At 44.5% G+C, this 12,716-nt stretch overlaps 2 protein-coding genes across 3 annotated transcripts in view; one reads left to right on the top strand and one right to left on the bottom strand.

Annotated features, from left to right (window-relative positions):
- Positions 1–5,717: 5,717 nt before the first annotated feature.
- Positions 5,718–7,561, bottom strand: LOC112611600. The gene is made up of 2 exons (XM_025365565.1): positions 7,163–7,561; positions 5,718–6,485 (listed from the first exon to the last, which is right to left on the bottom strand). Exons 1-2 carry the CDS (start codon positions 7,337–7,339, stop codon positions 6,393–6,395), a joined length of 270 nt encoding a protein of 89 aa, XP_025221350.1. The 5' UTR covers positions 7,340–7,561; the 3' UTR covers positions 5,718–6,392.
- The window catches only part of MALT1 (MALT1 paracaspase), an 80,702-nt gene continuing 75,071 nt past the window's right edge, over positions 7,086–12,716 (top strand). For both annotated transcript variants that reach the window (XM_025365564.1, XM_025365563.1), the window contains exon 1: positions 7,086–7,546. In XM_025365564.1, the coding sequence (XP_025221349.1) occupies positions 7,338–7,546 (209 nt within the window). In that variant the 5' untranslated portion in view covers positions 7,086–7,337. The remainder of the gene's footprint in view (positions 7,547–12,716) is intronic.

Raw genomic sequence — 12,716 nt, forward strand, 5'->3', positions numbered from 1 at the left:
ACCCTTCCTACCCAAGCGGTGTCTGCTCTAAGATGTCAACCACCTTTTGCAATGCACGATTGCCCTTTCTGCAAATTGGACAGTTTCTTCAGAATCTACAACTTCTGTTTCAATGTAGGAGTCAGGTGGGATGCTTTATGCAGAGACAGGGATGGGTACAGAGAGAGAGAAATACATGCAGTCTCCCTGTAAAGGTTCTTCAATCCCACACCTCAGTGTATACAAATCTGTAAAAACGTATACATGGATAAACATGTATCAAATACAGAAATCCCAAAGTGAACTTTGGGAGGAAAAAAAAAGAAAAAGTTGCCAACCAGTCTGAGCAATAGTGAAAACTGCTGTTGTCTCAAATAATTGATCAACCTCTTACCTTTTTCTTGTTGCTTTACCATTTTTAAAAAATGTGTCTGAAGTTCTACAACCATTCCTGGATGTAAAGGAACGATAGTGGTTTGGGGCATCAGCTGGGGTAGGTCAGGGGGACAGGAAGAGCAGAAGGGAGTCAGTGCCGCCTGGAGAGTTGATTGAGCTGAGAGAAGTGGCAGCACCTGTGAGTTTTGAGCTCTACTAGGTACATTCTAAGATAGCACCTTCTACAGGAAAATCCATAGAACACTAGTTCTGGGACACACTTAGCAAAAACAGGCCCAGTAAGTAAAGAAGTTTGGAGACACTCTATATACTGGTGAAGCCACAACATGTTGCAGTTTCTTAAAGCCTCTGAGACATACAGAAAAGAAACCTGAAAAACTTTAACACAGGGTTTACCAAATTAGTTTTGCCACGGAGCTATTTTTGTAAGTAATGCATTAATAATGTGTTTCAAGGAACTGGTGTTCCCTAGGACATAACTTGGGGAATTTTGCTCTAGAGCAACTGGATACTCTTGCAACCATTGTTCATATATTCCTGGACCTTCAAACCCTATTATTATTATTTTGAGACAGAGTTTCACCCTTGTCACCCAGGCTGGAGTGTAATGGCACAATCTGGGTCACTGCAACCTCCGCTTCCTAGGTTCGAGCGATTCTCCTGCCTCAGCCTCCCAAGTAGCTGGGATTACAAGCATGTACCACCACGCCTGGCTAATTTTTTGTATTTTTAGTAGAGATGGGGCTTCACCATGTTGGCCAGGCTGGTCTCAAACTCCTGGCCTCAAGTTATTCGTCCACCTCGGACTCTCAAATTGCTGGGATTACAGGCATGAGCCACCACACCTGGCCCTTCAAACCCTATTCATTCCTCCTAGCATTCTAAGCCCTTATTCAACCACAGCTTCTCACAACTCTCCTTTCCTGTTATTAGCCACTTTTCTTTCCAAGACAATGTGTCTCCCATCCCCTTGAATGCCACCTATTAAAATCCACCTCCTGCACCTTTGCCCCTTCTCATTTCCTCCACTTGAGGAATCCCTTCCTTCAAGATCCAGCCCTAAACTCTGACTATAGGAAGACTTTTCTGAAGAAGTCCACTTACATGAAACGTTCAGTTATTTAAATTATCCTTTATTTAATGCTAGTGTATCACAGAGAACCTGCTGATGATACAGTTACATGAATCTTCTCTTGGGAATAATTTGTCATCTCTACCTTTCACACTTACTCATTTAACAACAAGGCTAAATCTAATACCATTGCCCTCTCTACTGCACATTTACTATATTCCATATACCAGAAATGTTTGTTTCATTTCCTTCTGACTAAACCAAGTAGAATGTAGAATAACACATTTGAAAGTTGGCTGAGGCAGGTGGATCACCTGAGGTCAGGAGTTCAAGACCAGCCTGACCAACATGGTGAAACCCTGTCTCTACTAAAAATACAAAAATTAGCCGGGCGTGGTGGCACACGACTGTAATCCCAGCTACTCATGAGGCTGAGGCAGGAGAATTGCTTGAACCCGGGAGGCAGAGATTGCAGTGAGCTGAGATCGTGCCACTGCACTCCAGCCTGGGCAACAAGAGTAAAACTCTGTCTCAAAAAAAAAAAAAAAGTTTAAACATTCTTTAAAGTATAGTGATTCATGCAACTGGACACGACCACAGACTAGTAAAAAATAATCCCAAATATGTGTTCAGTTTGCCCCTCCTTTCCATGCCCAGTGTTGTGGCTCTTGGTGGAGGCCTTTGTTTCCCATCTACATTATTAGAATACTTCTTGGACTTCCACTCTTTCCCCTCCCCACACTGCTGCCCAAGAGATGTTTCAAAACCCCAAAACTGAAATCACTATCCTGCTGGAAATATTTCAATTACTCTCCACCACTTAAAGCAGTGTTTCTCGAACTGTAAACATTTAGCAGCTTTAGGGGTTTTGACATATCCACATACCACCTGTACTCTTGGGCATTTAATATACTTCCTTAAACAAAATCAAATTTTTACAAGTAAATTTGATATAGTCCTAATCAATACTATTAGTTGAAATAGCAATTTTGATTGGCAGCTGTTTTTCTTTTCTGTATTAATGTACAACTACTAAGAGAAAAATGTTCATCCATGTATAACTTAAAAGCATCTTGTATAACACCAGTGGGGCATAGATGGCTCTGTGGTAGGTACATTTATACAGAATAAAATCTCAGGATTTTGGCATGACATAATCCGGTCTTCACGGCCTTTTATATTTTGGTCTCTGTCCTTTTTCTATCAGTATCCCCAGCTCTCCTGGAGCAACTGCAGTTCTCCAACCTTGCTGTGATATTTTCCGGCTCTGTGCTTTTATAGTATGGTATTTTTTATTTTTATTTTTTTATTTTTTTTGAGACAGAGTCTCGCTCTGTTGCCCAGGCTGGAGTGCAGTGGCACGACCTCAGCTCACTGCAACCTCCACCTCCCGGGTTCAAGCAATTCTCTGCCTCGGTCTCCCGAGTAGCTGGGATTACAGCCGCCTGCCACTATGCTCGGCTAATTTTTGTACTTTTAGTAGAGACAGGGTTTCACCATCTTGGCCAGGCTGGTCTTGATCTCCTAACCTCGTGATCCACCCTCCTTGGCCTCCCAAAGTGCTGGTATTACAGGTGTGAGCCACTGCGGCTGGCCTACAGTATGATATTCTTTCTACCCTGTTTCCCAAGCCATCCCTCTCATCTTTCCACATGGACCAAAGGGCTCTCCCCTGGATTTGTATACTTCTTTGCTATGAAAAGAGCACTCACTCCTACCATTCCTTGTCTTAAGCAGATATCGGGTTTGGTCAACATTGTATTCTGCAAACTCTAAGGGAAAACTGGTGAAGACTGAACTGTGGTGTGGGAATCCCGCCTAGTTCATCTGCCTGGGTTGTCTTCGTCTTTGTCTCGTGACTAGGCTATTTTACAACTCTGAGGTCAAAGCGAACTTGCAGAAAACTGATAGTGATGCAAGTGAATCTTGTTTACAATTAAATAAATTCTGTCAGGTGGAGGTTCAATTGCATTCCCCCCTCCACTGTGGAAGCAGCCAGTTTTGCATGTAGGAAGCAACTTCATTTCAATAGGCTGACATATTTATCTGGTCTTTGGGTTCTCCTCTGAAGTAATTGTAACACCTTTCTGATTCCCTTGTTAGTTAATGAGTTAAAATCTCTGATATGTATTCATCGCATATTTGTTGTATCATGATTTAAACTTTCTTTTAGAAACTACTCTTAAGGCTGGGCACGGTGGCTCATGCCTGTAATCCCAGCACTTTGGGAGGGCCGACGTGGGTGAATCACCTGAGGTCAGGAGTTCAAGAGCAGCCTGGGCAACATGGTGAAACCTCATCTCTACTAAAAATACAAAATATTAGCTGGGCATGGTGGTGTGCACCTGTAATCTCAGCTACTCAGGAGGCTGAGGCAGGAGTATCACTTGAACCTGGGAGGCGGAGGGTTTCAGTGAGCCGAGATCGCGCCATTGCACTCCGGCCTGGGCAACAAGAGCATAACTCCATCTCAAAATAAATAAATTAATCAAATGAAAACTATTCTTTAACAGTTTGTATTTGATTCAGAGTCTGGTGCCCCATGAGTATGTGTTCATGATGGAATGATTGAGTGAATGAATAAATTTAGACAAGTAGGTGTAGACTTCCCATGGTCAGGATCAAATATTTAGGTCTGGATGATTCATCATGAAGGAAGGGTGTGGAATACTAGTATGACGCTTAGCTACTATTACAAAGTTGAAATCGAAATGAGAAAATTTCCCTAATCCTTTGGAAGATGGTGGCAAGAATGGGCTGCAAGGGATATGCTGAGCCTGTGTCTGTGGGTCACCTGAGTGGCCTCTACAAAGACTGAGTCAGAGAGGTCACAAAGCGGGCTGAGCATGGAATAAGGGATGGGAGACAATGAACGACTTTTTTTTTTTTTTTTTTTAGACAGTCTCGCCCTGTCGCCCATGCTGGACTACAGTGGCACGATCTCAGCTCACTGCAACCTCTGCCTCCCGGGTTCAAGCGATTCTCCTGCCTCAGCCTCCCAAGTAGCTGGGATTACAGGTGCCCGCGACCACACCCAGCTAATTTTTTTGTGTGTATAGTAGAGACGGGTTTCACCATGTTGGCCACGCTGGTCCCGAACTCCTGACCTCGTTGTCCGCCCGCCTCGGCCTCCCAAAGTGTTGGGATTACAGGCGTGAGCCACCGTGCCTGGCCATGAATGCCATTTAAGCCACATAACTCCTGCTTCCTTTCCCTCCATTGTATACAGATTCAAGGACCAGCAGGTTTTCTCCTGCACTAAGTCTTTTAAACTCTGTCCAACTGTGAAATAATATATCATTCTGGCATTTTTTTTTTTTTTACTTGGAGTACCATCTATAGTTAAATTGTATAAAGGAAAAAAATCCTATGAGTCAGTTTCCAGATTTATGAGTGCTTTGAAGATTACATCAGTGGAGTTCCATATATTGAAACCACAAGCTTCCTGCCAATTGTCTGGATTTACAAAGATCTATTTCACTTTGAACTAATGAGGAAGAACTCCCAAGGCTATTATCTATAGACATGCATGAACTTTTAAGGGATATTTAAAAGCCAGATCTTTAGCCCCAATTTTTTTCCTATCTTCATATAAACGTAATGATTAATATAGAAAAGGAAGCTGAATTACTTATGTTGTTCCCAAAATTGATGTAGCAACTTTAAGAGTACTAATATACAATGCACATACTTCTCCCTGACACTATGTAATACTGTTAGGTACTATTATTTTCCACTTTTTACAGGTGTGGAAACTGAACCTCAGAGAGGTTAAGCAGCTCACCTAACGTCCACCACTAGTAAGTGGCAGCAGCATCAAGTCCCCAACTCAGGACTAACTTTAAAGGTCACATTCTACTACACCATTATGCCTGTAAGAGAACCACAGGAGTAAAATTATGTCATAGAAATATTAACATTTGGTTGAGGGAAGAAAAAGACCAGTCAAAAAATGAAATGTCAGTTTGGGTAGAGGATGGAGGGTGGCGTGTAGAGTGACTGGATAGGTTATAAAATTGCTAGGTGGAAAAAAAGGTTGGGAGTAGGGTAAAACGAGTGAGGCAGTCACTTGGGAAGCAGGGGGAGGAGGGTACAACTCGAGGTCAAAACAGTGCCCAGCTGAGCTATATTGGATAAGAGTAAATAACACTGGCACCCATTTAACTCATATGCACATATGGGAGGTTGCATAAGCAACACTTTGTACACGGCAGACTTTTCTAAGTCTAAATTTAGAAGACCTTTGTTGAATTTAAATTAAAAGGCAGGATTCCAGTGAAGACTAGATTTGATTGGCATAATTGGCAGATGCAGGTAATAGATCCTCAGAAAATATTTGTTCAATGATTGAGGACAAAACGGGAAGGCACCTGAAGTGGTTGGGAAAGGCTTGCCAAGTCAAACTGAGTATGTATGTGTAAGGGTAATAGCATTTATTATCTACGATGTGCCAGTTACCGAGTTAAGTGCTTCACACAGGCAACAACTCTATATAAACTATTTTCAGTCCTGTGTTAATAGATTCGGCAGAGAAATTAAGTAACTAATTCAAGCTTCTAACCCTTGAATCCAGCAGATCTTTCCGGGTCCAAAAGTCATGCTCTTAGCCATTGCACTGCAGTCTGAATTCTGAACTTATGCTAGAGTGAAGTTTAAGGACTGCTTCTGCTAGAAAGAGGTGGAGACTGTATGGCGCACCTACCTCGCCAACATGTATAAGAATATAGGTATCCAAATTATTGATCAGAAAATCCTGCTGCCTTGGGTGATGAAAAGCTAATGGCAACAGAAACTGGGCCAGGAAGCCTTGTGTAGGGAACTATCTGGTCACATTTCGTAAGTTACTTCCTTTTTTGTCCCAAACGAAGCCATAGTTTTCAAAGGGATAATGGCCTTGGATGTTGCTAAGATTGGCAGAGAGAGCTCAGGTGTCATCCATTCCGGATCATTCCAGGGAAGGGCATCCTCTACAGGGTTGTCTGCTTTGACGAGGAAGATTGCGGGCGGCAGTCTGACCCAGGAAACCAGATGATTCCTGCTAAATACAATCATTTCCCAGATCTGATTAGCCTTAAATATGCCACAGCTCAGTTTGCAAAGTAGTAATTTTTTAAAAGTCTAGTCAAAAATTTTGGCCAATTCCAACTCAAGTATCCGGATCTCTAGCACTACTTCCCTCTAGCAATGCCATACATATCTAACCCTAAAACGGGGAAGCGTCCGCTGAGGTTGCCCATTGCAGGATTCTGGTGTGTCGCTGGGCACATGCAAGTTCCTGAGTCAGGGGAGAGCGCCCACCGGAGACTGCGGGCGGGAGCCGGCGACGGAGAACCGCATGCCCAGCTCTCTGGCGTGAGTACGCAGGCCTCCTCCCACGGTCTCGGGAAGCCCAGACGCCGCAGGCTTCCTCGCCGTAGAGGAGCTGCCGGGGCGTAGTTCCTCCACCGCTTCCTCCTCCAGCTGCACCCAACCCGTCCTTTCCTGCTCTGTAGGGCCTCCCCACCTCCCGGGTTTGAAGCGCGCGCCACTGCCAGCCCGGGGCCTCAGGGGTGGGCAAGGAAGGCGCACAGCCGCACGCCCGCCCGCAGTAGGCGACCCCGCCCCGCCCCTCGAGGCCCAAGGTCCCGCCCCTCGAGGCTCCGTGCCTCGCCCCCCGGGTGCCCCGCCCCTCTGCGTGGCTGGCGTGGCCGGTAGGCCCAGCTCCCCCCGACAAACCTGTCTGGTTGGGGCGGGGAGCGGAGCTTCCTCGTCCGAGGGCCGTGCTGCGCTGCCAGATTTGTGCTTCCGCCCCTGCCTCCGCGGCTCGGAGGCGAGCGGAAGGTGCCCCCGGGCCGAGGCCCGTGACGGCGCGGGCAGGAGCCCCGGCAGTCCGGGGTCGCCGGCGCGGGCCATGTCGCTGTTGGGGGACCCGCTGCAGGCCCTGCCGCCCTCGGCTGCCCTCACGGGGCCGCTGCTCGCCCCTCCGGCCGGCGCGACCCTCAACCGCCTGCGGGAGCCGCTGCTGCGGAGGCTCAGCGAGCACCTGGACCAGGCGCCCGAGGGCCGGGGCTGGAGGAGGCTGGCGGAGCTGGCGGGGAGTCGCGGGCGCCTCCGCCTCAGGTGAGCTCGGGGCCGCGGCAGGCCGGGCGAGCGGGCCGAGCGAGGTGGGCTCCCGTGGGGAAGTGGGGGCGTCGTCGGCGGGGCTGAGCGCGGCAGGGGCCGCCGGCGTGAGTGAGCGGAGGTGGGGAGGACTTCGGTCATTGAGACGGAGCGGAACCCAGCAGCGCCGCGGAACGTCTGGGATTTGAGAGCGGAGCCCGGGGCTCCGGAGGGAGGAGGCAAAAGTGGCCCAGCGGCTGCCTAGCTCCCTGTTCCCACCCCCGCCCCTGGGTGAGAGGGAGAAGTCGAGGTTGACTCCGTAGGATAGTGAGAGAAGGAAAGCTGTCAGGAGACCCCTGGGATGGGGCAGTCATCCAGAGGACTTAAAATGCAAAAGAAAGGGATGTGGACACTGCCCTGGGAGACCTAAGGAAGGCTAGAAGAAGCGCAGGCGAGGTGATGAATGCAGAGGGTGGGGTGCAGGAATTCATGAACATTTTGCAGGGTATTGGAAAAGACTGACGCCGAGCTCATCATCTTCCTCCATCAAACCAGGTTACCACGTTCCCTTCTTGACTTCACCATGAACGTGAAACTCGAATTAAAACTATTTTCCTTATTAGGTTTGGAATGGCTGTATTAGGGTTCCTGAAGTTTTGGTCTCGAGACTCCTTTACCCTCTTAAGAATTATTACGGACCCCAGAGAGCTCTTATGTGGGTTAGAGATAATACATACATGTAATATATACTGATATTTACCGCCATTGAAATTAAAGCTAAGACATTTTAAAAATATTATTTAAAAAGAATAACCCATTACATGGTAGCAGAAATAGCACTTTCGTGGAAAAACAAATTTTCCAAAACAAAAAAGTCAATTAGAGAAGTGGCATTGGTTTTCGTTTTGAAGCTCTCTTTAATGTCTTGGCTTAATCACAGAGCTGGATTCGTTTATGTGCTTCTGCATTCAGTCTTTTGCACTATTACAGGTCACAGGACACTGGAAACTGCAGTGTCCACTCCTGAAAGAATGAATGAAAAAGCTAAATAAAATCTTAATATTATTATGAAACATCTTTTTGACCTTGTGGACCGCGCGAAAGGGTCTCAGGAACTACACTAGGGGTTCCCAGACCCCACTTAGAACCATTACTTTATACCATTGTTGTAATTTTGGCCTGCCTTTGAACCCCTTAGCAGTTTTTTAAACTTCTCAAATGACTATGATTTGTCTTATAGTATGATTATTTGTACACATCTGTATAAATGCCTTAAGAACAGAAACCGTCTCTTAATATTCTGTTATGTGTAGAAGTTAGTAAATACTTGATGAAAGGGAAGTCATTTATTCAAAATGGTATTAAGTGCTTACTATTTGCTAGAAATTTTAGAAGATAAAAAACTAACAAATATTAAATTCCTAATCATAAGGGGTTATCCAGTAATGGACTGTTATTTGGGGACCTTTACAATGACATTAAATGCTGTGTTGGATATGAATGATAGTGGATTTTTGTCATTTATTGAGGACATGGTATGTACCATAAAATGTACTAAATATTTACATGCTGCTGCTGCTGTTTCATTCTTCTTTGTTCGTCTTATTTTTGCATTATCTTTTTTTTTCCCCCCAAGATGGAGTCTTGCTCTGTCGCCCAGGCTGGAGTGCAATGGTGTGATCTTGGCTCACTGCAACCTCTGCCTCCCAGGTTCAAGCAATTCTTCTGCCTCAGCCTCCCGAATAGCTGGGATTACAAGCACGCGCCACCATGGCCCGCTAATTGTTTTATATTTTTAGTAGAGAGGGGATTTTGCTGTGTTAGCCAGGCTGGTGATCACCTCAGGTGATCCATCTGCCTTAGTCTTCCAAAGTTCTGGGATTACAGGCGTGAGCTACCCTGCCTGGCCACATTATTTTCTTAAATCTTCCTGTCAACTCTGTTTCAGAGTTTGGGATTGAGGCAAAGGGTAATAGTGATTTGGGATTATTGCTTGTGCAAAGGAGTAATGATGTAAGGAGGGAATAACTAGCAAGACCTAACAGAGAGGTGGCATATTTTTTTTCTGTTCTGGGAAAAACATGTTGGGCTTTTGGATACGCAAAAAAAAAAAAAAAGTCCAAAATACTGTTATGCTAGGTCCATAAATTTCTGAATTTGTGGACTTACCATAATGTAAAAAATTGTCTTTGGGGGCAGATCTCCAGAGTATTACAGTGTTAAGAGTACTCTAGTTAGGGAAGGTTCTGGGCTTCCTGAAGAAAGCTGGGTGTGGAGGACTCCTACATGGCCATGAAGGAGGGAGAAGAAAGTCAGCAAGGCCCTGCCAGGGCAGAAGCGTGGCTGCTGGAATCCAAAAGCAGTGGATACTTGATGTTGGGTGTTGTGTTTTCTTTGCCTGCCTTCAGTCAGTTTTTGCTGAAGGCTACAGAATGGTCTTAGCTTTGTTTGGGGGAACTAAAGGAAAGATTTGCGGCCACTTTTCTGTGGAGTCACACAGAGAAGGGGACCGTTGCCTAACAAGAGGTGGCAAGCACAAAGGGCATGCAGTTGTGGAATCTGAGAATTTGGGGTGGGAAGTCTGACGAGAGGCAGATAAATTTCACCTGTCTTTCAGGATGGTAAAGGTTAGTTTTGAGAAGGTTGGTTGCAGTGAGAAGTGTTGGAGAATTTGGGAATGTTAAGCTCATCGTTATTGAAATCAGAAGAATTAAACTGACTTTTTTCAAAAAGCAGCACTGGGAACTTGGGGGCTGGACAGTGAAGCAAGGTCAGCTGAGGATGCTTACTCTATTTAAGACAAAAAAGTTACTGTAAAGTGATTTCATACTGATGGGAGAGGATCTGTGATACTAGAAGGTCCTAAAGGTATTTTTTCCCTGGTGCCAGAGACAGGAATTACAGTGTGAGCGTCTAGTCCACGTGGATGACAAGTCCCACGAGGCTGTGAAGTGCTTTCTTCAGTCACTGGGTCTGCAGCCCTAAAATCTCGAAATGTTGCCCATTCTGTTTCTTTTTCTTCTCTTCACTTTTTTTTCTGACACTTTACATCTTTCCTCAAACTGGGTGAAAATTGAATAATACAAATAAGTAAACCACAAGAAAAGAGCCCGTTCAAACTGTCTACAAGAGATTAGGAATAATTGTAAATGTTTTCATTGCTGATGACTCACAGTAAATCCTTGTTTATAGCTTAGTTCCCCACAGCCATGTACATTTGGGAATGCACTATAGTCTAACTCAGCCCTAATTCCATTCAAGACTGACCTGGACACCCTTTGCTGTTAGTGTGGATAGGCACAGACTCTGAGGGTCTTGCCCAAGCTATATAAATTCTTTGGTGGCATGGAACATCTGAGCCCTAAGGATGGCAGACCTTACAGGAGGCATCACATGCTGCCTAAAATTCTGTTAAGTAGGGAGCTTAGAAATGAGGCTATGGAACCTGGACCAAGGAAAAACAGTCATTGCATACCTGCTAAGTAGAAGGTGCACTGTTAGCTGCAGAAATCCTGCTCTCATGCAGTTTATTATAGGAATGAGAACATATAAAAGGCTCTAACAAAAGGTTTCCTCCCAGCCTGGGAAACATACTGAGACCCTGTTTCTACAAAAAATAAAAAATTAGCTAGGCATAGTGGCACCCACCTATAGTCCCAGCTACCCTGCAGGCTGAGGTGGGATTGCTTGAGCCCAGGAGTTCGAGGCTGCAGTGAGCCTCAACAATTATGATTGAAATTCATTCAGTAATCATTCATTTATGAATAATTAGTATGGACAAGACAGAATTTTAGGTATTGATTTAGGTATTGTCAGCCTTCAGCATGGTTGACAGAGTAAGACCTTGTCTCTAAAACAAATAAATTAAAAAAGGTTTCCTTCTCGCCCTCTTGGTCTTATCCTTCAGTCCCATGGCTTTACATTTATTTGGGTTGATTACTCCTGATTTCTATTTCCAGCCCGTTTCTCTGCTTTGAACTCCTAGATTCATGTATGTAAACACTTGTTTGCCATCTTCTCTTGAATGACTAAGAGACATCTTAAATGTAACATGTCCAAAATTTAACCTGTCTTTCCTTATAAACCTCTTTCTTTCATAGTTTTCGTACCCTCTGGTTGTTCAGGCCAAAAACTTCAAAGTCATTTCTGACTCCACTTTTACACACAAATCATTTTTGTCAGTACATCCTGCCTGCTGTACCTTCACTATATGTATGTAGAATCCAACCTCCACTGCTGGCACACTGGACCAAGCCACGTTGTCTCTCAACTAGATTATTCCAGTAGCCATTTAACTTCTCCTTCTTTCACTTTGCTCCCACCCCAGTCTGTTATCAATATAGCAGTAAGAATGATTCTTTTAAAACATCATATCAAGTCTTATTCCTCCTTTGCTCAAAACTCTCCTATTGTGGCCAGGCGTGGTAACCTCACACCTGTAATCCCAGCACTTTGGGAGGCCAGGGTGAGAGGATTACTTAAGCCTAGGACTTCAAAACCAGTCTGAGCAACATAGAGAGACCCCATTTAAAAAAAAAAAAAAATGCCAACTCTCCTATTGCTTTTCCATCTCAGAGTAAAAACACCATTAGCTACCAGTTCAGTCTTCATCCTGATATCTTCTTATCTCCATCCCTCTCTACTCTGGTCACATGTGCCTTCTTGCCTTCCTTTGGACACAGTAGTCTTTGTACTTGCTGCTTACTCAGGCTCAGATGGTCTCCATAAGTAACCACATGACTTGTTCACCTCACTGAGCTCTTGTCTGATCATAATATTTAAAATTACCCCCTACATCTGCTCAGTGTTACCTGTCTACTTGCGTTATCTTAGTTTCCTCCAAAACACTTATGACCATTGGCTGCTTGGATACATACACAAAGAGATATCTCTGTGTATATTTAAATTTATGTCTGTGCTTCTCTAGAATGAAAGATCCAGGAAGATGCAGAATTTTGTTGTTTCCTGCTGTATCCTCAACACCTAGAAAAAACGGTAGCCTATTTTAGGTGATTGTTAAATAGATCAAATTAATGAATAAAGATTCCAAATAGTAAATGTACCAAGAGGAGAAGCAGAAGAACCTAAAAACAGCATTATAGTTTGTCCCCTAAAGGGTGTATAATACGTTCTATTTGATTATATATTTTTAAAGTTAAAAATAGAGGTGTTTTTAAAAAGCAAAGTACAT

The sequence above is a fragment of the Theropithecus gelada genome, chromosome 18 (genome assembly GCF_003255815.1).
Source record: "Theropithecus gelada isolate Dixy chromosome 18, Tgel_1.0, whole genome shotgun sequence".
Taxonomy (NCBI): domain Eukaryota; kingdom Metazoa; phylum Chordata; class Mammalia; order Primates; family Cercopithecidae; genus Theropithecus; species Theropithecus gelada.

Bases quoted from the DNA above. Each gene is read 5' to 3' on its own strand.
- LOC112611600 (XM_025365565.1), bottom strand. From the start codon at position 7,339: ATGGCCCGCGCCGGCGACCCCGGACTGCCGGGGCTCCTGCCCGCGCCG. The intron at 6,486-7,162 runs GTTTGTCGGGGG...GATTGTATTTAG, and splicing joins TCCCCGCCCCAACCAGACAG to CAGGAATCATCTGGTTTCCT.